We start from the raw sequence: 26,868 nt of genomic DNA on the forward strand, positions 1-26,868 counted from the left end.
ACCTCCCTCACTCCTGCACAGCGCTCCACCTCCCTCACCCCTGCACAGCGCTCCACCTCCCTCACTCCTGCACAGCGCTCCACCTCCCTCACCCCTGCACAGCGCTCCACCTCCCTCACCCCTGCACAGCGCTCCACCTCCCTCACCCCTGCACAGCGCTCCGTGTCCCTCACTCCTGCACAGCGCTCCACCTCCCTCACCCCTGCACAGCGCTCCACCTCCCTCACTCCTGCACAGCGCTCCACCTCCCTCACTCCTGCACAGCGCTCCACCTCCCTCACTCCTGCACAGCGCTCCACCTCCCTCACCCCTGCACAGCGCTCCGTGTCCCTCACTCCTGCACAGCGCTCCACCTCCCTCACCCCTGCACAGTGCTCCACCTCCCTCACCCCTGCACAGCGCTCCGTGTCCCTCACTCCTGCACAGCGCTCCACCTCCCTCACCCCTGCACAGTGCTCCACCTCCCTCACCCCTGCACAGCGCTCCGTGTCCCTCACCCCTGCACAGCGCTCTGCGTGCCATGCAGGAAGTGGTACCCACACTCTTACGTTACTCCAGTTTGATTCCTGACCTCTAATTGTAACTCTCTGGTTCCTATCTTGCATGTCTTGTATATTGCTGCTGCATTTTTTTAACGTAAGGGTGCTGTGTTAATTTAGTTCGACAGTGAGTTTATTAATGTTAGTTTGTCTGTTACTTTATTATTACAGTTTATTAACATTCACTTGCCTATTGCTTTTCGTTTACTAATTCAGTTCATGTCATATGTTGATGTACGTGCATCATGACAAGTAACACGTGTTTATTTATTGATTTCTATTGTGTCTGGTGGCTAACTCTGTCTTAGAGAACACTTCTGCTATAAGAGCACTTCACTTGCTTCCTGAGGGGTGTTCTCTTAGCTGGAGATTATTGTACTAAAATAATAACCTCTACATTATCCCAATTTGGTCTCCCCATAATATTTGGGGAGCTTGTGATAATTCAGTTAATATTTCAAGTACAGTGCATACACGGGCGTTCAGTTTGCTTTCTGTTTGTTATTCAGGCACCGCTGTCCGTTTTGTCTAAATGGATCATGGAGGCTTGGAAGGCAACACCTTCAGATGTCATCAAACGCATTTCAGAAGCGCTGTGCTTCCAACAGGCTTGACGAGAGTGAAGATGACTGTCTGTGGAGCGGTGATGATGTCATTCCAGTAGAAACTGCTGACACTGATGAAGAGGGTGAACATGATGAGGGCAGTGCTCTCTTAAAATGGAACAGAGGGGAAAACAAAGACACTGAATGAACAAACAAACTCAGACTTTATTGAAATCTTTACAGGACTTGGTAGCTGAACATATGCTGTCCTGTGAAAGCAACAAGGACAATAAAACTGACTAAAATAAAACTTTCATTTATCATTTCCCAGCTAACTTTGATTTTCTAGCAACATAAGTGTTTTATTTTGAATAGGCCTACAGCCATTAAAGCAAAATAGAAAACTAGCTTGGCTAAATCAAAAAAAGGCGGACAATACAACTGACTGAAATACAGTTAAAGAGTCAAAGAACAGCCGTTCAATCCCTGTCCCTGAATGGGCTGAACAGGAGTATCCCGGGAGGAAAACATTACAAACAGTTCTGTACAGAGGTGAACACAAAAGCACTCAGAAAACAAAAAACATTTGTCATCATTTCTTTACATAAAAATAAAACCTTAGAATTCAGACTGAGCATTTTTTAACACAAAAACTATGTTAGAATCATGAAGATCAGTATTAACCAAAGCTTAGTACTGCCTTGAAAGAACTGGGGATCTTAATATTGAAACTAGGAGACTAAGCAATACATGGGAGAAAAGTGGAACCTTGCAGACGTATTTACAATCTATTTACTAGCATTACTAATGTGACGTAACAAAATCACAATGGTCAACAAGATGATGAACTGTCCAACAAGATGCAGTCGTTCACATCTTCCATCCGCGAGAGTAAGTTTGTGATCTGAAGTCGCTGTGATTAGGGGTGACCCTATTTATCAATGTTGCTTTGGTGTCCTCAAGTGTCTGAAATGCTGATCATTTTCTTGTGTCCTTCAAGAGCCTGCAACTGACTGAACTTCTTCCCATATTGAGAGCAGGGATCGGGATACACATGCGCAAGTGTTATGGTGTCTTTCAAGGTTTGCAAAACGACTGAAAGTTTTCCACATTCAGCAGTGATAAGGTTTCTGTGTGACTGCGCTGGTGTGATTGAAGACTTCCTAACCATGTGAAGCTCTTCCCACACTGAGTGCAGTGATAAGGTTTCTCGCCTGTGTGAACACGCTGGTGTCTTTTAAGGTCACCTAACTGACTGAATCTCTTCCCACACTCAGAGCAGTGATAAGGTTTCTCTCCTGTGTGAACACGCAGGTGTCTTTTAAGGCCACCTAACTGATTGAATCTCTTCCCACAATCAGTGCAGTGATAAGGTTTCTCACCTGTGTGAACACGCTGGTGTATTTTAAAGTAAGAAGAATCACTGAAGCTCTTCCCACACTCAGTGCAGTGATAAGGTTTCTCTCCTGTGTGACTGTGCTGGTGTGATTGAAGATATCCTAACCTTGTGAAACTCTTCCCACACTCAGAGCAGTGATAAGGTTTCTCTCCTGTGTGAACACGCAGGTGTCTTTTAAGATCACCTAACTGACTGAATCTCTTCCCACACTCAGAGCAGTGATAAGGTTTCTCTCCTGTGTGAACACGCAGGTGTCTTTTAAGGCCACCTAACTGATTGAATCTCTTCCCACAATCAGAGCAGTGATAAGGTTTCTCTCCTGTGTGAACACGCTGGTGGATTTTAAAGTATGAAAAATCACTGAATCTCTTCCCACATTGAGAACACTGATGACGTTTCTCTCCTGTGTGAATGCGCTGGTGGATTATAAGCTTTGATAAACGGCTGAATCTCTTCCCACATTCAGAACACTGATGACGTTTCTCTCCTTTGTGAATGCGCTGGTGGATTATAAGCTTTGATAAACGGCTGAATCTCTTCCCACATTCAGCACACTGATGACGTTTCTCTCCTGTGTGAATGCGCTGGTGGATTATAAACTTTGATAAACGGCTGAATCTCTTCCCACATTCAGCACACTGATGACGTTTCTCTCCTGTGTGAATGCGCTGGTGGATTATAAGCTTTGATAAACGGCTGAATCTCTTCCCACATTCAGAACACTGATGACGTTTCTCTCCTGTGTGAATGCGCTGGTGGATTATAAGCTTTGATAAACGGCTGAATCTCTTCCCACATTCAGCACACTGATGACGTTTCTCTCCTGTGTGAATGCGCTGGTGGATTATAAGCTTTGATAAACGGCTGAATCTCTTCCCACATTGAGAACACTGATGACATTTCTCTCCTGTGTGAATGCGCTGGTGCAATTGAAGATTTCCTAACTGTGTGAAACTCATCCCATACTCAGCACAGGGCAATGAAGTCCCTCCTGTGAGATTTCCCATGTGAGTTTCAGGAGAGTCTAATTGACAGGAACTCTTCCCACCTTCAACAGAATGAGGCAAGGTCTTCAAGTTGCCCTGGGTTTCAGAACTGTTAAAACATACAGAATGTGTCGGCTCTGTACTCTTCACAGTAAGTGGTTGTCTGTCTTGTAAAGAAGGGATTTTAACTGAGCGAGATCCCAATGTCTTCACATGTTCTTGGGGTGTCATCTTTCTGATTTTCTTGTGCTGTGGTTTGCCACTAGAAGAGTTTTTGCTCTGGAGTGATGGAGTGGAGTCGTGTTCTCCTTTAGAAGCTAAAGAGAGAGAAGAGAGACAAAGGTTATTGTACAGCATTCTTCCACAGTCACTCTTCTGCAGGGTTTCATGTCAACATGACAACTCCTAGAGTGAACTCTGACGACTGCATATTGAGAGAATACTGTAAGCCTATAAGAGTATTTAAAGGGCTACATTTTGCTGTAATGATCTAGCACAACAGTGTAGCTTGGAAAGAAATACAGTGTTTGCACCAGGACTTACAGACTGAGGGTCAATGTGGCCCCCTCTCAAGATTTTAGGGGGACATTTTCTTCAGTGAGGGGGTCAATATGTTTGATTCAGAACCAACCACCATTTCTTATTTTTGTTTGTTTTAAATATGCCAACAGAGTTTAAGATATACGATGGCCCGTGTTACACAGAACACTAAAAATAAAATGTCAAATATACAATGTGTATTTCGTTGGTTTTGAGGATTTGCTATATTTTTAATTTATTTTAATACTGCACAGTGATATGGTTTTGAAAATGCTACTTACCAATACCGTGACGGCACGTGAACTGTGTTACATAATAATTTAATTTATTCTGATTCCAGTGGTGTTTTCTCAATGCAAGCTGTATTGTAGGCATATATACAGTGCTGTATAAAATCACATACACTGTATATATATATATATATATATATATATATATATATATATATATTAGGACTGTCAAGCGATTAAAAAAATTAATCTCGATTAATCTCACGATGAAAAAAATGTATCCTAGTTAATCTCGGTTTTAATCGCATATTAAATTGTTACAATTACTACATCCATTGAATTTAAATGTCTTTTATTACTGATGCTATTGATTTTATTATCCTTAACTGTAAATAAAATGGTTTAAAATGTATTTATTTAACCAGGAAATGTACCCATTGAGACCACCACCAAAATGTACTAGGGGCAATAATTTAGAAATTACAAATACAACCAGCACAATAACATGTGCGGTTCAAGCTTGATCAGCAGCACACAGAGATCAGAAAACACAATACATAGTATATCTATTTTTAAATGTGATTGTGAACTGAAATAAATTAGTTTTTTTAAAATAAAATTATAAATATGTAGCTATAGTAAGCACTTATAGGAAATGAACTGTTAATTGTGAAGAGAACATACGAAAAAAAAAACTGTCATCATATCCAAAAACTGCAAACTAACAATTGTCAGGCTTTACATACTACATGAAAAAAAGGAGCAACGCAGCCTAACTCATTTATTATCATGATCATTCTCAGCTTGATACGGGCTTGCAGCGATCCTGCATTTCTATTGAAACTGGTGGGTTTAATTTGTTGTTGTTATTGTCTGTAGCAGAAGAGCTGCTCGTGTATTTTGAGAGATGGAGGCGTGTTCAGCACACAGCAGACTCGATGTACTCGTGTGTGATACTGGAACTCACTTTGACAGTAGACAAGTAAGCGTCTTTCTGTCCAGTGAGCCGTCAAAAAAAAATCCCATTCATTTTTAGTGCTTTGCTCCATTAAGCGGTTCAGTTACTAACTTTCTATTTAAACAATAACTGCACTCAGACACTCAATACCATGCTGCCGCGGCCGGGATTGAAGTACGGTGTGCTGAAAGGCTCAAGACACAGCAATGCGATTAACGCATGTTAAAATAATTAATCTCTAAAAACATTTACGCGTTAATCGCAGAAGTTAACTGCGATTAATTGACAGCCCTGATTATATATATATATATATATATATTTTAGCTCAAAGAGCCAGCTGCCCAACGTTTCGATATGTTGTACATATCTTTCTCAAGGGAGCCTGTGTTTGAATCCAAACATTGGAGGTATTTATAGGTTTTTGACGGCATGACAAATACTTGTTATTGTTTACATTCAAATTCATGATTTATTCTTACATGATGTAATGGTGTTCTATATATTGTGACATCATTTTTACTTCTATCTTTGAATCTGTATTAATTCTAATTAACACTACTTTACATAAACTTATATTTTTATTATATCATGCAATGCTGGCTCTGAGGATCAGTCTAGATTTGGCCCCCCCAGCGCATCAGCATGCACAACTTTTGAATGAATTTTGTTTATTTATTTAAATGTTATATATTTATTGAAGTTAATTATTTCATTCTTTTCTGTTGAGTCCCGCTGGCATAATCGTGTTCAGTCTATTTATCCATTTACTTTCTTTTATTCTTCTATATGTCGCATTGTCTAATTTGAGCTGTTCTAATACTACAAACTTTACATCATTTATGTCATGTCCCTGACTGGTGAAGTGCTGTACTATTGGTTCATTCATTTTTTTATTTCTAATTAACGAAAGGTGGTTCTGAATTCTTTTATATAAAGTAGTTCCAGTCTCTCCAACATATTTGATTTCATCACATTTTTCACAGGCTATTCCATAAACAACATTGCTATTTTTACAGTAGGTATTAGCTTTTAGTGGATATGTGGTGTTCTTATGTTTAATTATATTTTTACGTTTGTCTATGTGTTTACACACTTTACATCTACTAGTGCATATGTTAGTAGAACCTATTTTGTCAATTATTCTTTTATGTTTACTGTGAACTAAAATATCACCTAAATTAGCTTCAATTAACTAACTAAATGAGTTATATATATATATATATATATATATATATATATATATATATATATATATATATATATATATATATATATATATATATATATAACGAAACGAAAACCGCATCATTTACTAAAACAAATTTCACATATTTTATAATGTTACCGTGGGCTACTTTTTTTATTTTTATTTTTTTTACTCAATGATGTGGTTTTCGTTTTGCAAGTCTACTGCACACGGTATTTTAAAGCACACATATAATAGCCTGCATTTCAACAGTCACTGCCGAAGCTGATTACTTATTCTTCCAGAAGTACTGGTCGGGGGTAACAGGGATACGAGGTTATATTTGCGCCGGGCCATGTTGTTAACAAGCCTGATGTTGTCGTCCAGGCTTTACTGTGAAACTGCCTGTAACCAGGGCGGGTGTGTGAGCGCGTTCTACTGGACTGGAGAATAAAACCACGGGAGTTTAATTATGAAAACGCAAGTGTAAACAAACAAGTGAAAAAGATTAGCCTGTCGTCAGACATGTCATGTTAATACAAAATGCATTCATTTACTGTGTATTGGTATTGCGTCTCGTCTGGGAAGGGGGACACACAGGAGCGTTAAGAGAAATTCAGCGGGACATTTTTTATTTCAGAGGGGCATTGGCGCAATGGCGCGGCCCAGCGCGAACACTGGAAATAGGCCCCTGGTCACCATAGTAACATCTGCTAAGTTTTGGGGGACAGACTCTCACGTATCCCTGAGCCTTGAAGTGCGCTGAATAAGGTTTTGGGGGACAGAGTCTCACATATCCCTGAGCCTTGAAGTGCGCTGAATAAGGTTTTGGGGGACAGACTCTCACGTATCCCTGAGCCTTGAAGTGCGCTGAATAAGGTTTTGGGGGACAGACTCTCACGTATCCCTGAGCCTTGAAGTGCGCTGAATAAGGTTTTGGGGGACAGACTCTCACGTATCCCTGAGCCTTGAAGTGCGCTGAATAAGGTTTTGGGGGACAGACTCTCACGTATCCCTGAGCCTTGAAGTGCGCTGAATAAGGTTTTGCGAGCCTGCAGGCCCCTGCCTCTCAAGGTCGAATGCTCTGTTAGAACAGTTCTGAGTGCTGGGAGACAGTCAGAAAAACAGAAGCGTGCTATCAACAGCTATCTAGCAAGCAAAGTCAGAGAAAAGGGAGCCTGCATGTAACATCTTTAACCAACAGCTCCAAACTTGAACGAATAAATTTGGATGGAAGAGAGCGACGGACTACAGCCTAACTTATTAGCTCCTCACAATATTCAAAAGGAACACTTCAGAATGTGGTTAAATTGTGAGAAAGTTAAATAAAACAAAAAGGAGGTAAAGAGAACTCGACCAACTGGATCACCATCAGAAAAAGAGGGTCAACAAACGTTGAACCTATAAATGAATGAACTGATTTGGCCTGCTGGCACTGGTCTAATTTACAGCAAGATTTCCTATATACTGAGCGAGACTGGGATGCCAAACCAGGAGCACAGGCAATCTTACAGCAAGCTGGTCTCTGACGCACGTGGAACCACAGACAACTGAATCATACCCTGCATCGACTGTGCAAGACAAACACTGAGTAATCCCAGTTCAACTAAACAAGGATTGACAGACTCTACATGTGTGAATGTATGACATGTATAAGCAGAGAGAGAGAGAATTGTAAAGTATAACAGGGTGTGCCCAAGTCGCTGTACTGTATAAACCAGGGGCCAGTGTAATATCTGGTGGAAACAATTTAACAGTCACAGAGTGAAAATAACCGACGCGATGTTCTGCATTGAAATTGGTGCTAGAATATAGAATAAATAAGAGCAAATATAAGGGGTGTTAAACTTAGGTGCCATGGATTCTAATTAAGGGATATATCATTAACCTACAGAGTGCTAATGATTGATTACAATTTCGTAATATCCTGTTAATTAGAATTTACTAATCATCATTGACATGTCACACTGAGGCTGAAGATGTACCTGAATGCTATCCATTGCTAAACCTTATGTACTGATTACTTTGACACTAATTAACTTTTACTTTTGTCCCATATTACTGAACTCACTCTGATCACAAGTACACTATATAACCGTGTGGTGTTGTGATTGTGTATCACTGAACTCACTCTGATCACAAGTACACTATATAACCGTGTGGTGTTGTGATTGTGTATCACTGAACTCACTCTGATCACAAGTACACTATATAACCGTGTGGTGTTGTGATTGTGTATCACTGAACTCACTCTGATCACAAGTACACTATATAACCGTGTGGTGTTGTGATTGTGTATCACTGAACTCACTCTGATCACATGTACACTATATAACTGTGTGGTGTTGTGATTGTGTATCACTGAACTCACTCTGATCACATGTACACTATATAACTGTGTGGTGTTGTGATTGTGTATCACTGAACTCACTCTGATCACATGTGCACTATATAACCGTGTGGTGTTGTGATTGTGTATCACTGAACTCACTCTGATCACATGTACACTATATAACCGTGTGGTGTTGTGATTGTGTATCACTGAACTCACTCTGATCACATGTACACTATATAACTGTGTGGTGTTGTGATTGTGTATCACTGAACTCACTCTGATCACAAGTACACTATATAACTGTGTGGTGTTGTGATTGTGTATCACTGAACTCACTCTGATCACAAGTACACTATATAACCGTGTGGTGTTGTGATTGTGTATCACTGAACTCACTCTGATCACAAGTACACTATATAACCGTGTGGTGTTGTGATTGTGTATCACTGAACTCACTCTGATCACAAGTACACTATATAACCGTGTGGTGTTGTGATTGTGTATCACTGAACTCACTCTGATCACAAGTACACTATATAACCGTGTGGTGTTGTGATTGTGTATCACTGAACTCACTCTGATCACAAGTACACTATATAACCGTGTGGTGTTGTGATTGTGTATCACTGAACTCACTCTGATCACATGTACACTATATAACAGTGTGGTGTTGTGATTGTGTATCACTGAACTCACTCTGATCACAAGTACACTATATAACCGTGTGGTGTTGTGATTGTGTATCACTGAACTCACTCTGATCACAAGTACACTATATAACCGTGTGGTGTTGTGATTGTGTATCACTGAACTCACTCTGATCACAAGTACACTATATAACCATGTGGTGTTGTGATTGTGTATCACTGAACTCACTCTGATCACATGTACACTATATAACCGTGTGGTGTTGTGATTGTGTATCACTGAACTCACTCTGATCACATGTACACTATATAACTGTGTGGTGTTGTGATTGTGTATCACTGAACTCACTCTGATCACAAGTACACTATATAACCGTGTGGTGTTGTGATTGTGTATCACTGAACTCACTCTGATCACATGTACACTATATAACCGTGTCGTGTTGTGATTGTGTATCACTGAACTCACTCTGATCACATAGGCGACACTGAGGTGAGCTAGTCAGGAAAAGACAGGAGTTTTCTGCTTGTTTTGTATAATTACCTCTAAATCCCAGTTCAGATGGAGGATCATCACACAGGTTGAATCCCAGCTGGTTCGCCTCCTCAAGTGTACAGACACTATTTTCAGTAGGACATTCCTCTTTAATAGGAACACATTCCTGTTGAGGGACCTCTTCATCTTTAACATGTGTCGGCTCTGTAATCTGCATTAGATTTGCACACCACTCCTGCTCAAAGGACTCCTCTTGTTTGTAAACTGCTTTGATCTCTGACCTCTCCTGTGCTTCAGATTCAGGGATAGCGCGACTCTCTTTGGTATCTGTGTGAAACAAAATTGTACAAAATTATAACTCTTACTTACGGCTAAAGTCCCTTGTCAGAAAGCTGCTGAGAGATGTCATTGGGTCAGTCCGGTGTGTTTTTTGCACCATAAAATACAATTAGCGGTACATTTTATTAATCACACTAAGAGATGAAAAAGCGACGTTAACATGCTACGTTTATACACACCATAGGGGCTACAGAAAGTATTTTTTTTTTTTTAAAATCTGAGTCAGTGATGATAATAACTTGTTTTGTATTCGTATTTTTTTCCCTCCTGGGTTGGGAAATAACGTTAACGATTTAATAAAGGTAACAACAAGAAACCAACGTGTGAATCTGGGTGAGCAGAGGACAGTAGCTTCCAGTAATTCCAGTCTGTAACTTCGTTTAGAAATCATAGCCTTCAGTATAAGTATAATTAGAATTTACTACTCATCATTGACATGTCACACTGAGGCTGAAGATGTACCTGAATGCTATCCATTGCTAAACCTTATGTACTGATTACTTTGACACTAATTAACTTTTACTTTTGTCCCATATTACTGAACTCACTCTGATCACATGTACACTATATAACCGTGTGGTGTTGTGATTGTGTATCACTGAACTCACTCTGATCACATGTACACTATATAACCATGTGGTGTTGTGATTGTGTATCACTGAACTCACTCTGATCACAAGTACACTATATAACCGTGTGGTGTTGTGATTGTGTATCACTGAACTCACTCTGATCACATGTACACTATATAACCGTGTGGTGTTGTGATTGTGTATCACTGAACTCACTCTGATCACATGTACACTATATAACCATGTGGTGTTGTGATTGTGTATCACTGAACTCACTCTGATCACATGTACACTATATAACCGTGTGGTGTTGTGATTGTGTATCACTGAACTCACTCTGATCACATGTACACTATATAACCGTGTGGTGTTGTGATTGTGTATCACTGAACTCACTCTGATCACAAGTACACTATATAACCGTGTCGTGTTGTGATTGTGTATCACTGAACTCACTCTGATCACATGTACACTATATAACCGTGTGGTGTTGTGATTGTGTATCACTGAACTCACTCTGATCACATGTACACTATATAACCGTGTCGTGTTGTGATTGTGTATCACTGAACTCACTCTGATCACATAGGCGACACTGAGGTGAGCTAGTCAGGAAAAGACAGCAGTTTTCTGCTTGTTTTGAATAATTACCTCTAAATCCCAGTTCAGATGGAGGATCATCACACAGGTTGAATCCCAGCTGGTTCGCCTCCTCAAGTGTACAGACACTATTTTCAGTAGGACGTTCCTCTTTAATAGGAACACACTCCTGTTGAGGGACCTCTTCATCTTTAACATGTGTCGGCTCTGTAATCTGCATTAGACTTGCACACCGCTCCTGGCCAAAGGACTCCTCTTGTTTGTAAACTGCTTTGATCTCTGACCTCTCCTGTGCTTCAGATTCAGGGATAGCGCGACTCTCTTTGGGATCTGTGGGAGACAAAATTGAACAAAATTAGAACTCTTACTTACTGCTAAAGTCCCTTGTCAGAAAGCTGCTGAGAGATGTCATTGGGTCAGTCCGGTGTGTTTTTTGCACCATAAAATACAACTAGCGGTACATTTTATTAATCACACTAAAGAGATGAAAAAGCGACGTTAACATGCTACGTTTATACACATCATAGGGGCTACAGAAAGTATTTTTTTTTTTTAAATCTGAGTCAGTGATGATAATAACTTGTTTTGTATTCGTATTTTTTTCCCTCCTGGGCTGGGAAATAACGTTAACGATTTAATAAAGGTAACAACAAGAAACCAACGTGTGAATCTGGGTGAGCAGAGGACAGTAGCTTCCAGTAATTTCAGTCTGTAACTTCGTTTAGAAATCATAGCCTTCAGTATAAGTATAATTAGAATTTACTACTCATCATTGACATGTCACACTGAGGCTGAAGATGTACCTGGATGCTATCCATTGCTAAACCTTATGTACTGATTACTTTGACACTAATTAACTTTTACTTTTGTCCCATATTACTGAACTCACTCTGATCACATGTGCACTATATAACCGTGTCGTGTTGTGATTGTGTATCACTGAACTCACTCTGATCACATGTACACTATATAACTGTGTGGTGTTGTGATTGTGTATCACTGAACTCACTCTGATCACATGTACACTATATAACCGTGTGGTGTTGTGATTGTGTATCACTGAACTCACTCTGATCACAAGTACACTATATAACCGTGTGGTGTTGTGATTGTGTATCACTGAACTCACTCTGATCACATGTACACTATATAACCGTGTGGTGTTGTGATTGTGTATCACTGAACTCACTCTGATCACATGTACACTATATAACCATGTGGTGTTGTGATTGTGTATCACTGAACTCACTCTGATCACATAGGCGACACTGAGGTGAGCTAGTCAGGAAAAGACAGGAGTTTTCTGCTTGTTTTGTATAATTACCTCTAAATCCCAGTTCAGATGGAGGATCATCACACAGGTTGAATCCCAGCTGGTTCGCCTCCTCAAGTGTACAGACACTATTTTCAGTAGGACGTTCCTCTTTAATAGGAACACACTCCTGTTGAGGGACCTCTTCATCTTTAACATGTGTCGGCTCTGTAATCTGCATTAGACTTGCACACTGCTCCTGCTCAAAGGACTCCTCTTGTTTGTAAACTTCTTTGATCTCTGACCTCTCCTGTGCTTCAGATTCAGGGATAGCGTGACTCTCTTTGGGATCTGTGTGAAAGAAAATTGAACAAAATTAGAACTCTTACTTACTGCTAAAGTCCCTTGTCAGAAAGCTGCTGAGAGATGTCATTGGGTCAGTCCGGTTTGTTTTTTGCACCATAAAATACAATTAGCGGTACATTTTATTAATCACACTAAAGAGATGAAAAAGCGATGTTAACATGCTACGTTTATACACACCATAGGGGCTACAGAAAGTGTTTTTTTTTAAATCCGAGTCAGGGATGATAATAACTTGTTTTGTATTCGTATTTTTTTCCCTCCTGGGTTGGGAAATAACGTTAATGATTTAATAAATGTAACAACAAGAAACCAACGTGTGAATCTGGGTGAGCAGAGGACAGTAGCTTCCAGTAATTCCAGTCTGTAACTTCGTTTAGAAATCATAGCCTTCAATATAAATGTATATATTTTGGCTGTCGTCGTGTCGATTTTGCTCTTCGTTTCCCTGGAGCAGACGGGGTCATGTGACACATACCGGTGCGCTGACTGGACAGGATTGCTTGAGTTGTCATGACGTTGTCAGGGGTGATGCACGGGGCAATCCTCGCGGGATTTGGTCGCAAGCAATAGAGTTGCACCTGCTAGCAAACTGACGAGACAGTTTTCGCTAGAGCTGCTGACCCGCTTGTAAAATCAATTATTAATAATTAAAAAAAAAAAAAAAACGCGTTATTATTTCCATTCTCCCGTGATGCTAGTAAAATTCCAGACGTTTTCAAGACTTTCATAACGGAGACGTGGTTTTTCAAGCATTTTCAAGCCCTGGAAATCAGTTTGGCATATTTCCACACTTTTTCCAGACTTCCAGACTGGTGTACGAACCCTGTAACTGTAAAGACACGTACTATATAAATGAAAGCCGTTCCAGACATGAGCTCAATTCAGCGGCAAAAAAATTGAGTTTTTAAATGTTTTTATTTTTGTGTGTTTAAACGGACTAGCTAAGCTCCTGTCATCAGATTCCAATCTTCCTCCTGACACCCGTGTGAGACAGTTCAGATTCCCAGACTCCCATCGTCACCAATGCATAACACACAGTGTGTCGGGTTATTCAACCCATCCGTGATAAGCCATCCGTGGATCTCAATTACACCGGAGCAATGTTTTCATAATGATACGCTTGTGACGTATGTATTTGCTGCCTGCGTGTTTAATAATAACCAACGTGCTTGGCTTATGAAAAAATAAAAAATGCATCGGGATATGCATCTGTGCTAAAAGCATGCCGTTAGTTTAACTCCCGATGATCAGACTGACAGTGCTGGAGAAGGCGATCGTGGGTGGGAGTGACGTCTGGGTTGCCCAGGTTTCTGTTAAGTTTTTGCACACGTTTGTATTTTGAAACCGCGCGGTACACTGGGATTGCGTGCTCGGCAGTATCATGACGTAACCCGTTCTGTTCAGATACACGGCACGCATTCAGATCACTTGACGCTGCAGAGTAATGTTAGATCGTGACCCGCCTGTGCGTGCTAAGTTACAAAGCTGGTTTAAAATGTTCGGGTATTTAACTGGTGTTGTGGGCAATAGGTAACCAAGTAAACAAAAATCGAGGCAAACCAACTGCACGCCCCTCCTGTCCATCAGTGTGTGATATAGCCTGAAAAAAACGCTCTTAAGATGAATTACAAACAAAATATTTACAATAAAAGGCTATTTAATCTGTTGGTTTGACCAAGCAATACTATTAAAAAAACATTCTTACCTTGAAATATTCGAGGTTGTTTGGTGTCTGCATCTGCAGCGTTCATGCATCCTCGCACTGCTTTCAACTCGCTCTCTGATATCTCCAACCTGAGCCTCAGACTGCCATTCTCTCTCTCCTTTCCAGCCATTTCCATCTGGAATTGAGTGAATTTGCTGCCGATAACTTTAGTAATTTCACACAAGACGGTGTCTACAGCCGCTTTCACTGCGTGCTCGATGGTAGAGGCGAGCTCGTCTTGAAAGAACGACACGGAGACGCTGACGTCCATCTTCACTGACTGTAGTTTGAGTCTGGTTTAGCGGAATCCCCTTTTCATTCAGAAACAACGCCTTCAATTCTTATTCGGTATTATTTTTTATTTATCTACTGAACCTTCCCATTCAAATATTTTCAGCACGTCTTCAGATGTGATAAAAGCACAGGGAGTAACGTCCGTATTTCAGAACACTGCGCTGAGCGATCCCCGGGCTGCCTTTCCCGCGCTTGGGAGGGGTCAGCGCTGGTGCAAAGTTGCATCAATAGCATAGAATGGGGAATGGCGCTGCAAGCGGGGGAGCATTCCAGCGCGCGGGAAAGCAGCGGTGCAGGGTCGTGCAACTCACTCCTGCACACAGTTCTGCAAGGCAGCGCAGTCCATCGGTCCAAGCGCCGTCCCGCACAGCTCAACAGCCGCACACACAATAACACCGTTAATCTAAAACAGAGTTCGCTGTTTTAAATCCTCATTTTGTGTTTTCGGTTTCTTTTAAAAAGGCGAGCGCGGTCGACACCGTAGTTAGCCGTTAACTCTGGATTTCCCTTGATGACGCGACCCCAGTGCGCAAGCGCGCTCCTCCACAGCGCTCAGCGGAGCGGGCTGGAGACTTCGGCGCTATAGAGACGGGTGACAGCTGAGCACTTCACAGTAATAATCGTTGTAACTTGTACTTTTATGTGACAGTATACACGTGCAAACATTTTGGATTTATAGAAAAATAAGTTAAAGCAGCTATCAGAACTAAACTGAATAATGAAGAAAAACCGCTTGGCACATTACTGATAAACTAAACTGCTAATATACAAAACGAAGCGCTTTCTTATCGTGTTTACAAGCACACTTCAGTATGCTCCTGTTAGGGTTAAGTACAGCTCTCACCAGAGCTTATACAGTAGATATATCTGTATTTAATATTTCTTTTTTCAGTGTACAGTCGCTTCCCCCACTGAAAAATGAGAAACATAACCCTTACAAATTTCATATAGCTTGCAGCTGATCATGCTAAAAGAGAGGGGGGAGGGAGGGGGGGGGGGGGGGCATAATAATGAGTCCCTGTATCATTAACAGAGCCCTTGTGGCTCCTGCATCATTAATAGAGCCATTTTTGGACCCCCAGGGACCCTGAATCCTTAATGGAGCCCCCAGGGCCTCTGTATCATTAATAGTTCTCGGGCCCCTGTTTCATTGAGCCCGGGGGTCCCTTGTATCATTTACAGCTCCCCTGAGGAATGGTGCTGGTGACTAAATACAAAATATAACAAACACCCCCGTGTGCCAATCTGCCTGCCTAATGCCAGACCTGTAGAATTACTAATCACACCCATCTACCCCCTTTCTGCCCCCCAAACACCCCAAACCAGCAGCCTCAATTCTCCCCTATGTGCACACCTGACACCTGACACCTGACACTGTCAGCATTTGATTTTTCAACATCAGAGTTCGATCTTTTTTTTTTTTATATGTGATTTTTCCAAATAAATAGTTTTGGTTTTATTTGATTCATATTTACATTTTTCAGATTTTCAAAGACATATATACCAGTAATAGTAACATAATGCATTATATTAAAGATCACTTTATGAAATCGTTATTTTACTTTCTATTTTTCTGATCAGTGATAATAACGGAACGGGAGTTCACATTTCATTCGTCAGGTTGTGTGTTTATGCAGTTTAATATCACACAGTGATGCAAACAAACAACATCCCATTTTCTTGTTTGAAAGGTCCGGTCCGTACACAGTCATTATGGTTTAATAAATCTACGCCTCCTAGTTATCATTTCACACAGGCTTTACATAACGTAGAGAAACCCCACGGCTGGGGAGCAGGATTCGCTGCTGTCTTACGCAAGCGTTTGCTTTCTTTTTAACACAAAACTGTTTCACTTCAGAGAAACTATCCTGCGAAAAACATTTTACCCAGAGACTACGGGTGCTCGCTTCCTATTGGCTGAAGCACGGTTGTGCAGCCAATCACAGAATTCTCGAGTGAGGGAGTTTCTGATAGCAGCTTATTCAGCTGCTGGATGGTAAACATCATTCTACACGTCACTGGAGACGTCATTGTTTATAACCAGCATTTAAATATATTGCTTCGTCAAAAGATGATCCGAATGACTGCGCTCGGGATTCTCTGCTGGGTTCATGCAGCTGCTGCAGGTGAGTTTGTGCACGAAATATTTCACGTTTCTTCAAATGCATGTACAGCACAAATACTGGGGACTTTCTCTCAGGATTAGTTTGCTTGAAGGAAAAACAAGCAAGGCCTTTTTCCATTTAACTTTTAAGCTCGGTAAGGAAATATATGCGACAAACGCTATTGAACACGGGTTAAGTGGACGTTTAGAAGTGTTTACTCGCATGACAAGACTGCGCTTTCCATCCATTTGTCGAGCGAGTTTATAAGTTACTCGGTAAAATCGCTACAAAAATAATAGAGACACGGCAACAAAATGGTTTCCATCCACTGCAAGTTCTAGCGAGTTAAAGGGAATTCCTGTGACGTTTCGTGCAGTTCACAAAACCAACAAATGATGTGAGTAAGTGTTGCATGCGTAAAAGGTACTTACAAAGGGAAAGGTGTAACCCGCAGCATTATCTCATATTTCCCAGTAGTTTAAAGATTGCTTATTCTATTTCAGCGATTTTGTTGGAAGTCTTCCAATGTTGTGTAGCACGGTGTACTAGGATGCATTCTACTAAACTGCATACGCAGAACGAAAAAAAAAAAAAAAGTTGTATTATAAAGCCATTTAAAAAGTACGTCACTCTCCACTGCACCTATATAATCTATCCAATAGCTTAAACCTAGTTAAAGACAACTACAGGGAAGAATGATTGTGTATGAGAATGCATTTGAAACCATTTGCTCTTTAATTTTACATTTATAATTGGGAAATAAAAAAAAAAAAAACACTTATTATTCAAACAGAATTGTCTTCTTGCAGAATTACTTCGCGCATGTCTGGTAAACGTTGCAGATTTTGAGAGTAATGTCCCACGAACTGTTAGTGTCACTATCTGGGCTTTTAAAGCAATTTGATAGAGTTGTAAGAACACAGGGTGAATCCATGTTATTAACAAACATGTTTAAATGTCTGCTGCTCACTGACGCTCTGGGATTATTTAAACTAATTGTCATTTCTATTTCCAGGAACTCATTCACTGCAGTATTTTGCACTGGCAATGTCAGAAGGGAAGGGGTTCCCAGAGTATATAGATGTGGGGATGGTGGATGATGTGCAATACTCGTACTATGACAGCACCATGGAAAAACCGGTCCCCCTATTCGACTGGATAAATAAGACTATTGGTCGTGGATTCTGGGACAGACAAACTTGGTAAATTCGCAATGGTCATGACACCTTAAAATGGAGTTTGAGAAATACAGTCCAGCACTTTAACCATACTGGAGGTGAGTACAGACACACACAGCCCCTTCTATCACTGTTACACAGGGACTATAGGACTGAGTACAGACACACACGGCCCCTTCTATCACTGTTACACAGGGACTGTAGGACCGAGTACAGACACACACAACCCCTTCTGTCACTGTTACACAGGGTCTATAGGACCGAGTAGAGACACACACAGCCCCTTCTATCACTGTTACACAGGGACTGTAGGACTGAGTACAGACACACACAGCCCCTTCTATCACTGTTACACAGGGACTGTAGGACTGAGTACAGACACACACAGCCCCTTCTATCACTGTTACACAGGGACTGTAGGGCTGAGTACAGACACACACAGCCCCTTCTATCACTGTTACACAGGGACTATAGGACTGAGTACAGACACACACAGCCCCTTCTATCACTGTTACACAGGGACTATAGGACTGAGTACAGACACACACAGCCCCTTCTATCACTGTTACACAGGGACTGTAGGACTGAGTACAGACACACACAGCCCCTTCTATCACTGTTACACAGGGACTGTAGGACTGAGTACAGACACACACAACCCTACAGGAATAATAGGCAATAAAGAGCAATCAGGTGTACGTTGGTGAGAGGGACTGGTCAGTCACTTTTTATAATACTCAAATCACTGATAATGCTCAGACCATTCGGGGTGTTTTTCATTGCTATTGAAAAAACTCTAAACTACATAAACACAAATGTACCTCTTAATAACAGTGTTGTTTGCTCTGCTGGTAAACACACTACTGAGCTGGATTAGTTGTAGTTTTTCACAGAACAGTTGCAGTTAAAAGCCAATCGGGAGTACAGGATGGTTCGTCAGTGTTATTGGATAAAACTACTAGGAGGTCTAACTTTAACACAGCTGGTGTTCTCCTTCACCAGTCCGCCCTGAAGTGACGCTGATAGAGAGGAAAGCGCGGGAATCTGCAGGAACGGAGGTCGTTTGCCACGTGACGGGGTTCTACCCCCGAGAGGTTGAGGTGAGCTGGATCAGAGACGGAGAGCATGTGCTGGAGGAGGGGGTGTGGAGTGGGCAGGTGCTTCCCAATGGGGACAAAACCTACCAGCTGAGAAAGACCCTGACCGTGAGTCCTGAGGAGCAGAAGAGACACAGCTACTCCTGCCAGGTGGACCACGCCAGTCTGGATGAGAAGATGGATGTGAAATGGGGTAAGAGAGAGAGAGCGAGACCCTGCTACTGAAATAGACAGTGTGAGCAGGGAGGGAGGCTGTATCTGAAGCAGTGTGGAGTAGTGGGCCAGCAGTGTGGAGTAGTGGTTAGGGCTCTGGACTCTTGACCGGAGGGTCATGGGTTCAATCCCAGGTGGGGGACACTGCTGCTGTACCCTTGAGCAAGGTACTTTACCTAGATTGCTCCAGTAAAAACCCAACTGTATAAATGGGTAATTGTATGTAAAAAATAATGTGAAATAATGTGATATCTTGTAACAATTGTAAGTCGCCCTGGATAAGGACGTCTGCTAAGAAATAAATAATAATAATAATAATAATAATAAAAATAATAATAATAATAAAATTACTGTTTAGTCCAGGAAAACTGAGAAATCAAAATCCCTCCAGCCATTCTTTTCAATTCAAATGTGTTTTATTGCAATGGGATTTCCCAGCTGAAGTTACTGCCCGATGCCACTTCACAAACAGGTCTGCTTTAAAAACAGTTTAGGTTTTCTCATGGGTGTACCCTTATGAACGCTGACTGTGCTACACCTTGGTATTAGCCAAGCGTAGCACAGCATTGTGCAATCATGGTAAAGGCTAAGTAAAACAGGCAAGCATGGCAAAGCACAGAGAATTTGGGCAAGCTATTGCAAAAAAAAAGAAAAAGTTACAGTAACAATCCGAACCTATACAATCCAGCGTCGCTTCGGACGGAAAATTGGGTCCAATGAGGAACCCTGAAATAATGCTGAATTGTACAGAATGCCAGTAGGTAGAGGGGCTGGGTTACACCGGTTTTGCTGTAAATGCACCGTATAAGCTATTGTGCTTTAGAGAGTCTAATGCCTGCTGCAGGGGTGTTGGTCATCATCTTCACGGAGTCCTCTTCTAAACCGTCTCCTGTGTGTTTGCAGTTCCAGACGCTGCTCTCAACATGTGGGTTGTTGCTGGTGGTGTGCTGGCTGCTCTGGGTCTGATCATCGCAGTGATCATAGGAGCTCTCATCTGGAAGAAAAGAGCATCAGGTGAGAGAGAGGGAGGCGGGGTTAAGAGCAGTGTTGCATATCGAATTCCTTTATGAAGTGCGTACTAATGAGTTGAGCGGTCATGATGGAGTCGTTTAACGTCCCTGGCCTCTCCTGCAGTAAATGTGTAAAAGGTGTCTGTACTATGATATGAAGCTGCTGCTAGATTCACTTGTAAATCCACTAATCCTGAGATTTGTAATTCAATCCTAGGTGCCAAGAGCCTTCACTACACAGCAGCGCAGAGTGAGTATTTTACAGGTCTTTTAATGTATAGATTTAAGTTGAAGAAATAATGTTGAAGATCAAGGCTGGAGAAAAACAAACAGAATTGAATTAATAATTAACACTTAAAAGACGAATCTGAATTTTGTATTGTGGTTAAGAATGCAGTTCTTTAAATTAACTGCATGAAACCCGATTTGTAGAAATTGCCTGCACCTTCTTAATGTCTTGGTTCAGAGGTCTGTTTTTATTTTCTCCAGAACTGTCTCTGCCTGGTTTGCACTGCTTTCAGGAGAGCGTTGTTTTCTAATGTCACATCTGCTCTCTACTAAACTATAGGAAACACTAAAATATAAACTCAAGTGAGAAGGGTTTTAAAGTGTTTTCTATAAAAGATCTCAATTCCTGGAATCAGGTTTAATTTTTTTTTCTTTTATTTTTTCAGCACATGATAAAGTCATGGTCCTGATAGGACAGAGCAAAGCACCCCAACAAGGAGGGTAGAGTTCAGAGGAGAGCCTCCGAGCGCTCCTGCGTCTCACTGATACTCCAGCATGGTCCTGATAGGACAGAGCACAGCACCCCAACAAGGAGGGTAGAGTTCAGAGGAGAGCCTCAGAGCGCTCCTGCTTCTCACTGATACTCCAGCATTGTCTTGATAGGACAGAGCACAGCACCCCAACAAGGAGGGTAGAGTTCAGAGGAGAGCCTCAGAGCGCTCCTGCGTCTCACTGATACTCCAGCATGGTCTTGATAGGACAGAGCACAGCACCCCAACAAGGAGGGTAGAGTTCAGAGGAGAGCCTCAGAGCGCTCCTGCTTCTCACTGATACTCCAGCATGGTCTTGATAGGACAGAGCACAGCACCCCAACAAGGAGGGTAGAGTTCAGAGGAGAGCCTCCGAGCGCTCCTGCGTCTCACTGATACTCCAGCATGGTCTTGATAGGACAGAGCACAGCACCCCAACAAGGAGGGTAGAGTTCAGAGGAGAGCCTCAGAGCGCTCCTGCTTCTCACTGATACTCCAGCATGGTCTTGATAGGACAGAGCACAGCACCCCAACAAGGAGGGTAGAGTTCAGAGGAGAGCCTCAGAGCACTCCTGCGTCTCACTGATTCTCCAGCATGGTCTTGATAGGACAGAGCACAGCACCCCAACAAGGAGGGTAGAGTTCAGAGGAGAGCCTCAGAGCACTCCTGCGTCTCACTGATTCTCCAGCATGGTCTTGATAGGACAGAGCACAGCACCCCAACAAGGAGGGTAGAGTTCAGAGGAGAGCCTCAGAGCGCTCCAGCATCTCACTGATACTCCTGCATGGTCCTGATAGGACAGAGCACAGCACCCCAACAAGGAGGGTAGAGTTCAGAGGAGAGTCTCCGAGCGCTCCTGCTTCTCACTGATTCTCCAGCATGGTCTTGATAGGACAGAGCACAGCACCCCAACAAGGAGGGTAGAGTTCAGAGGAGAGCCTCAGAGCGCTCCAGCATCTCACTGATACTCCTGCATGGTCCTGATAGGACAGAGCACAGCACCCCAACAAGGAGGGTAGAGTTCAGAGGAGAGCCTCCGAGCGCTCCTGCTTCTCACTGATACTCCAGCATGGTCTTGATAGGACAGAGCACAGCACCCCAACAAGGAGGGTAGAGTTCAGAGGAGAGCCTCAGAGCGCTCCTGCGTCTCACTGATACTCCAGCATGGTCTTGATAGGACAGAGCACAGCACCCCAACAAGGAGGGTAGAGTTCAGAGGAGAGCCTCCGAGCGCTCCTGCGTCTCACTGATACTCCAGCATGGTCCTGATAGGACAGAGCACAGCACCCCAACAAGGAGGGTAGAGTTCAGAGGAGAGCCTGAGAGCGCTCCTGCGTCTCACTGATACTCCAGCATGGTCTTGATAGGACAGAGCACAGCACACCAACAAGGAGGGTAGAGTTCAGAGGAGAGCCTCCGAGCGCTCCTGCGTCTCACTGATACTCCAGCATGGTCTTGATAGGACAGAGCACAGCACCCCAACAAGGAGGGTAGAGTTCAGAGGAGAGCCTCAGAGCGCTCCTGCATCTCACTGATACTCCAGCATGGTCCTGATAGGACAGAGCACAGCACACCAACAAGGAGGGTAGAGTTCAGAGGAGAGCCTCAGAGCGCTCCTGCGTCTCACTGATACTCCAGCATGGTCTTGATAGGACAGAGCACAGCACCCCAACAAGGAGGGTAGAGTTCAGAGGAGAGCCTCAGAGCGCTCCTGCGTCTCACTGATACTCCAGCATGGTCTTGATAGGACAGAGCACAGCACCCCAACAAGGAGGGTAGAGTTCAGAGGAGAGCCTCCGAGCGCTCCTGCGTCTCACTGATACTCCAGCATGGTCTTGATAGGACAGAGCACAGCACCCCAACAAGGAGGGTAGAGTTCAGAGGAGAGCCTCCGAGCGCTCCTGCATCTCACTGATACTCCAGCATGGTCTTGATAGGACAGAGCACAGCACCCCAACAAGGAGGGTAGAGTTCAGAGGAGAGCCTCAGAGCGCTCCTGCATCTCACTGATACTCCAGCATGGTCTTGATAGGACAGAGCACAGCACCCCAACAAGGAGGGTAGAGTTCAGAGGAGAGCCTCCGAGCGCTCCTGCGTCTCACTGATACTCCAGCATGGTCTTGATAGGACAGAGCACAGCACCCCAACAAGGAGGGTAGAGTTCAGAGGAGAGCCTCCGAGCGCTCCTGCGTCTCACTGATACTCCAGCATGGTCTTGATAGGACAGAGCACAGCACCCCAACAAGGAGGGTAGAGTTCAGAGGAGAGCCTCCGAGCGCTCCTGCGTCTCACTGATACTCCAGCATGGTCTTGATAGGACAGAGCACAGCACCCCAACAAGGAGGGTAGAGTTCAGAGGAGAGCCTCCGAGCGCTCCTGCGTCTCACTGATACTCCAGCATGGTCTTGATAGGACAGAGCACAGCACCCCAACAAGGAGGGTAGAGTTCAGAGGAGAGCCTCCGAGCGCTCCTGCGTCTCACTGATACTCCAGCATGGTCTTGATAGGACAGAGCACAGCACCCCAACAAGGAGGGTAGAGTTCAGAGGAGAGCCTCCGAGCGCTCCTGCATCTCACTGATACTCCAGCATGGTCTTGATAGGACAGAGCACAGCACCCCAACAAGGAGGGTAGAGTTCAGAGGAGAGCCTCAGAGCGCTCCTGCATCTCACTGATACTCCAGCATGGTCTTGATAGGACAGAGCACAGCACCCCAACAAGGAGGGTAGAGTTCAGAGGAGAGCCTCCGAGCGCTCCTGCGTCTCACTGATACTCCAGCATGGTCTTGATAGGACAGAGCACAGCACCCCAACAAGGAGGGTAGAGTTCAGAGGAGAGCCTCAGAGCGCTCCTGCGTCTCACTGATACTCCAGCATTGTCTTGATAGGACAGAGCACAGCACCCCAACAAGGAGGGTAGAGTTCAGAGGAGAGCCTCCGAGCGCTCCTGCTTCTCACTGATACTCCAGCATGGTCCTGATAGGACAGAGCACAGCACCCCAACAAGGAGGGTAGAGTTCAGAGGAGAGCCTCCGAGCGCTCCTGCTTCTCACTGATACTCCAGCATGGTCTTGATAGGACAGAGCACAGCACCCCAACAAGGAGGGTAGAGTTCAGAGGAGAGCCTCCGAGCGCTCCTGCTTCTCACTGATACTCCAGCATGGTCTTGATAGGACAGAGCACAGCACCCCAACAAGGAGGGTAGAGTTCAGAGGAGAGCCTCCGAGCGCTCCTGCTTCTCACTGATACTCCAGCATGGTCCTGATAGGACAGAGCACAGCACCCCAACAAGGAGGGTAGAGTTCAGAGGAGAGCCTGAGAGCGCTCCTGCGTCTCACTGATACTCCAGCATGGTCTTGATAGGACAGAGCACAGCACCCCAACAAGGAGGGTAGAGTTCAGAGGAGAGCCTCAGAGCGCTCCTGCTTCTCACTGATACTCCAGCATGGTCTTGATAGGACAGAGCACAGCACCCCAACAAGGAGGGTAGAGTTCAGAGGAGAGCCTCAGAGCGCTCCTGCATCTCACTGATACTCCAGCATGGTCTTGATAGGACAGAGCACAGCACCCCAACAAGGAGGGTAGAGTTCAGAGGAGAGCCTCAGAGCGCTCCTGCATCTCACTGATACTCCAGCATGGTCTTGATAGGACAGAGCACAGCACCCCAACAAGGAGGGTAGAGTTCAGAGGAGAGCCTCAGAGCGCTCCTGCATCTCACTGATACTCCAGCATGGTCTTGATAGGACAGAGCACAGCACCCCAACAAGGAGGGTAGAGTTCAGAGGAGAGCCTCAGAGCGCTCCTGCGTCTCACTGATACTCCAGCATGGTCCTGATAGGACAGAGCACAGCACCCCAACAAGGAGGGTAGAGTTCAGAGGAGAGCCTCCGAGCGCTCCTGCGTCTCACTGATACTCCAGCATTGTCTTGATAGGACAGAGCACAGCACCCCAACAAGGAGGGTAGAGTTCAGAGGAGAGCCTCCGAGCGCTCCTGCGTCTCACTGATACTCCAGCATGGTCTTGATAGGACAGAGCACAGCTGCAGGCAGCAGTGATTTCATCAGCATTTGGAGTTGTTTCTTGCTAGTTTGAGAATGTAAAACAAAGGGAACAAAACTGGTTCCACTGTGCTCTCCTCCCCCATGTGCTTTACTAACAGTCTCTTTGTTCAATTTCTGTATTGTTCCAGGAGGGACTCCATTGACAGAAAGAGAATTAGTGACTCGGCTGAGGCTTCATCCTTTACACTTCATTATACTGTGATATTGTCACACAGAGCGATCAGACAAACCCATAGACAAGGAAGCTGAGTTGGTCATGTGTGTCAAATTAAGAATTTGTAGAATTGTTTTATCTAATGTATTATATTTATAATTTTATAAATAATGGTTACTATGCATTTATGGTTTGTAATGTACAGAATATATCAACTTTTTTGTACCTGTTATATAAAATATTATTATTATTATTATTATGTGTTTATTTAGCAGACGCCTTTTGTAATGGAATAATTACATTGTTGCTACTGCTGTAATTGTTTAGGTTTGACATGTTAAGGTTTAAATGTTAATACGCATTGTAAAATTTAGGTATCATATTGTAATGAGGCATCGTACACTGGTAGTTGTTATTGTGCATGTTTCCTCTTTCTTTTAGCAGGTGCAGGAGGCCCATATAAGGGATGGAAAGATACTGACTACCAGCTAGAAAGAGGAAGTTCTTTTTATTTAGTAACCGCAAGCTGCATCCGTGACACTCCTCAGAAATGTCACCAAACTAGTTAGAAGAGGTTTAACTTTAGGATGCTTGCAATTTAAAGAAGTTGTTATTGTTGTATATGATTGGTCTCATCTTAATCTTCCAAGCTGTTGCTATCCAACGTATACTGAGCTAAGCTTCTGTGATTGGCTCGCAATAACTGTAGGCTACAAGGTATATATTATGCTTACTGACTCTGGGTAGTCAGAACTCGATGTTCTTCTAACACCATGTGTGTTGAGAGTGATCTCGGGTTTGCAAACCATTAAACTTGTTTTACTCCACTTTGTCTGTAAGGCCTGAATCTCTGTTCAAGGGTCTGGGAACGAAACTTCCACCACACTTTATCCAAGGTGACTTACAGAGACTAGGGTGTGTGAACTATGCATCAGCTGCAGAGTCACTTAAAACTACGTCTCACCCGAAAGACGGAGCACAAGGAGGTTAAGTGACTTGCTCAGGGTCACACAATGAGTCAGTGGCTGAGGTGGGATTTGAACCGGGGACCTCCTGGTTACAAGCCATTTTCTTTAACCACTGGACCACACACATTATATAATATAATATATGTGTGTATGTGTGTGTGTATATATATATATACACACACACACACACACACACACACGTGTATACTGTATGTGTGCGTTTTAAAAGCAATCAGATGAGGGACATAAATGTCACCTGGACTTCGCCTCTGTAGTGAAGTTGTGTCGAAGCTCCCATTATAGACATGAAAACGTAGATCTGAATAATTTGGGT

General features: G+C 43.3%; 1 protein-coding gene and 1 pseudogene across 2 annotated transcripts; one reads left to right on the forward strand and one right to left on the reverse strand.

The window, feature by feature from the left end:
- Positions 1-1,289: 1,289 nt before the first annotated feature.
- LOC131696758 (zinc finger protein 436-like) lies at positions 1,290-15,742 on the reverse strand. 2 transcript variants are annotated; one of them, XM_059010478.1, is made up of 5 exons: positions 14,696-15,742; positions 12,697-12,975; positions 11,424-11,702; positions 9,910-10,188; positions 1,290-3,786 (listed from the first exon to the last, which is right to left on the reverse strand). In XM_059010478.1, exons 1-5 carry the CDS (start codon positions 14,964-14,966, stop codon positions 2,162-2,164), a joined length of 2,733 nt encoding a protein of 910 aa, XP_058866461.1. In that variant the 5' UTR covers positions 14,967-15,742; the 3' UTR covers positions 1,290-2,161. The 2 variants fall into 2 exon arrangements, with proteins under 2 accessions (XP_058866461.1, XP_058866462.1); XM_059010479.1 differs by lacking the exon at positions 12,697-12,975.
- Positions 15,743-16,981: 1,239 nt separating this feature from the next.
- On the forward strand, positions 16,982-26,393 carry LOC117964897 (patr class I histocompatibility antigen, B-2 alpha chain-like; annotated as a pseudogene).
- The last annotated feature ends 475 nt before the right edge of the window (positions 26,394-26,868 follow it).

The sequence above is a fragment of the Acipenser ruthenus genome, chromosome 41 (assembly GCF_902713425.1).
Source record: "Acipenser ruthenus chromosome 41, fAciRut3.2 maternal haplotype, whole genome shotgun sequence".
NCBI classification, from domain to species: domain Eukaryota; kingdom Metazoa; phylum Chordata; class Actinopteri; order Acipenseriformes; family Acipenseridae; genus Acipenser; species Acipenser ruthenus.

Excerpts from the sequence above, each read along its gene's own strand:
- LOC131696758 (XM_059010478.1), bottom strand. The coding sequence starts at position 14,966 with ATGGACGTCAGCGTCTCCGTGTCGTTCTTTCAAGACGAGCTCGCCTCT. Across the intron at positions 12,976-14,695 it reads ACAACCTCGAATATTTCAAG|ATCCCAAAGAGAGTCACGCT; the intron begins GTAAGAATGTTT and ends TCTTTCACACAG. Across the intron at positions 11,703-12,696 it reads ATCTGAACTGGGATTTAGAG|ATCCCAAAGAGAGTCGCGCT; the intron begins GTAATTATACAA and ends TGTCTCCCACAG.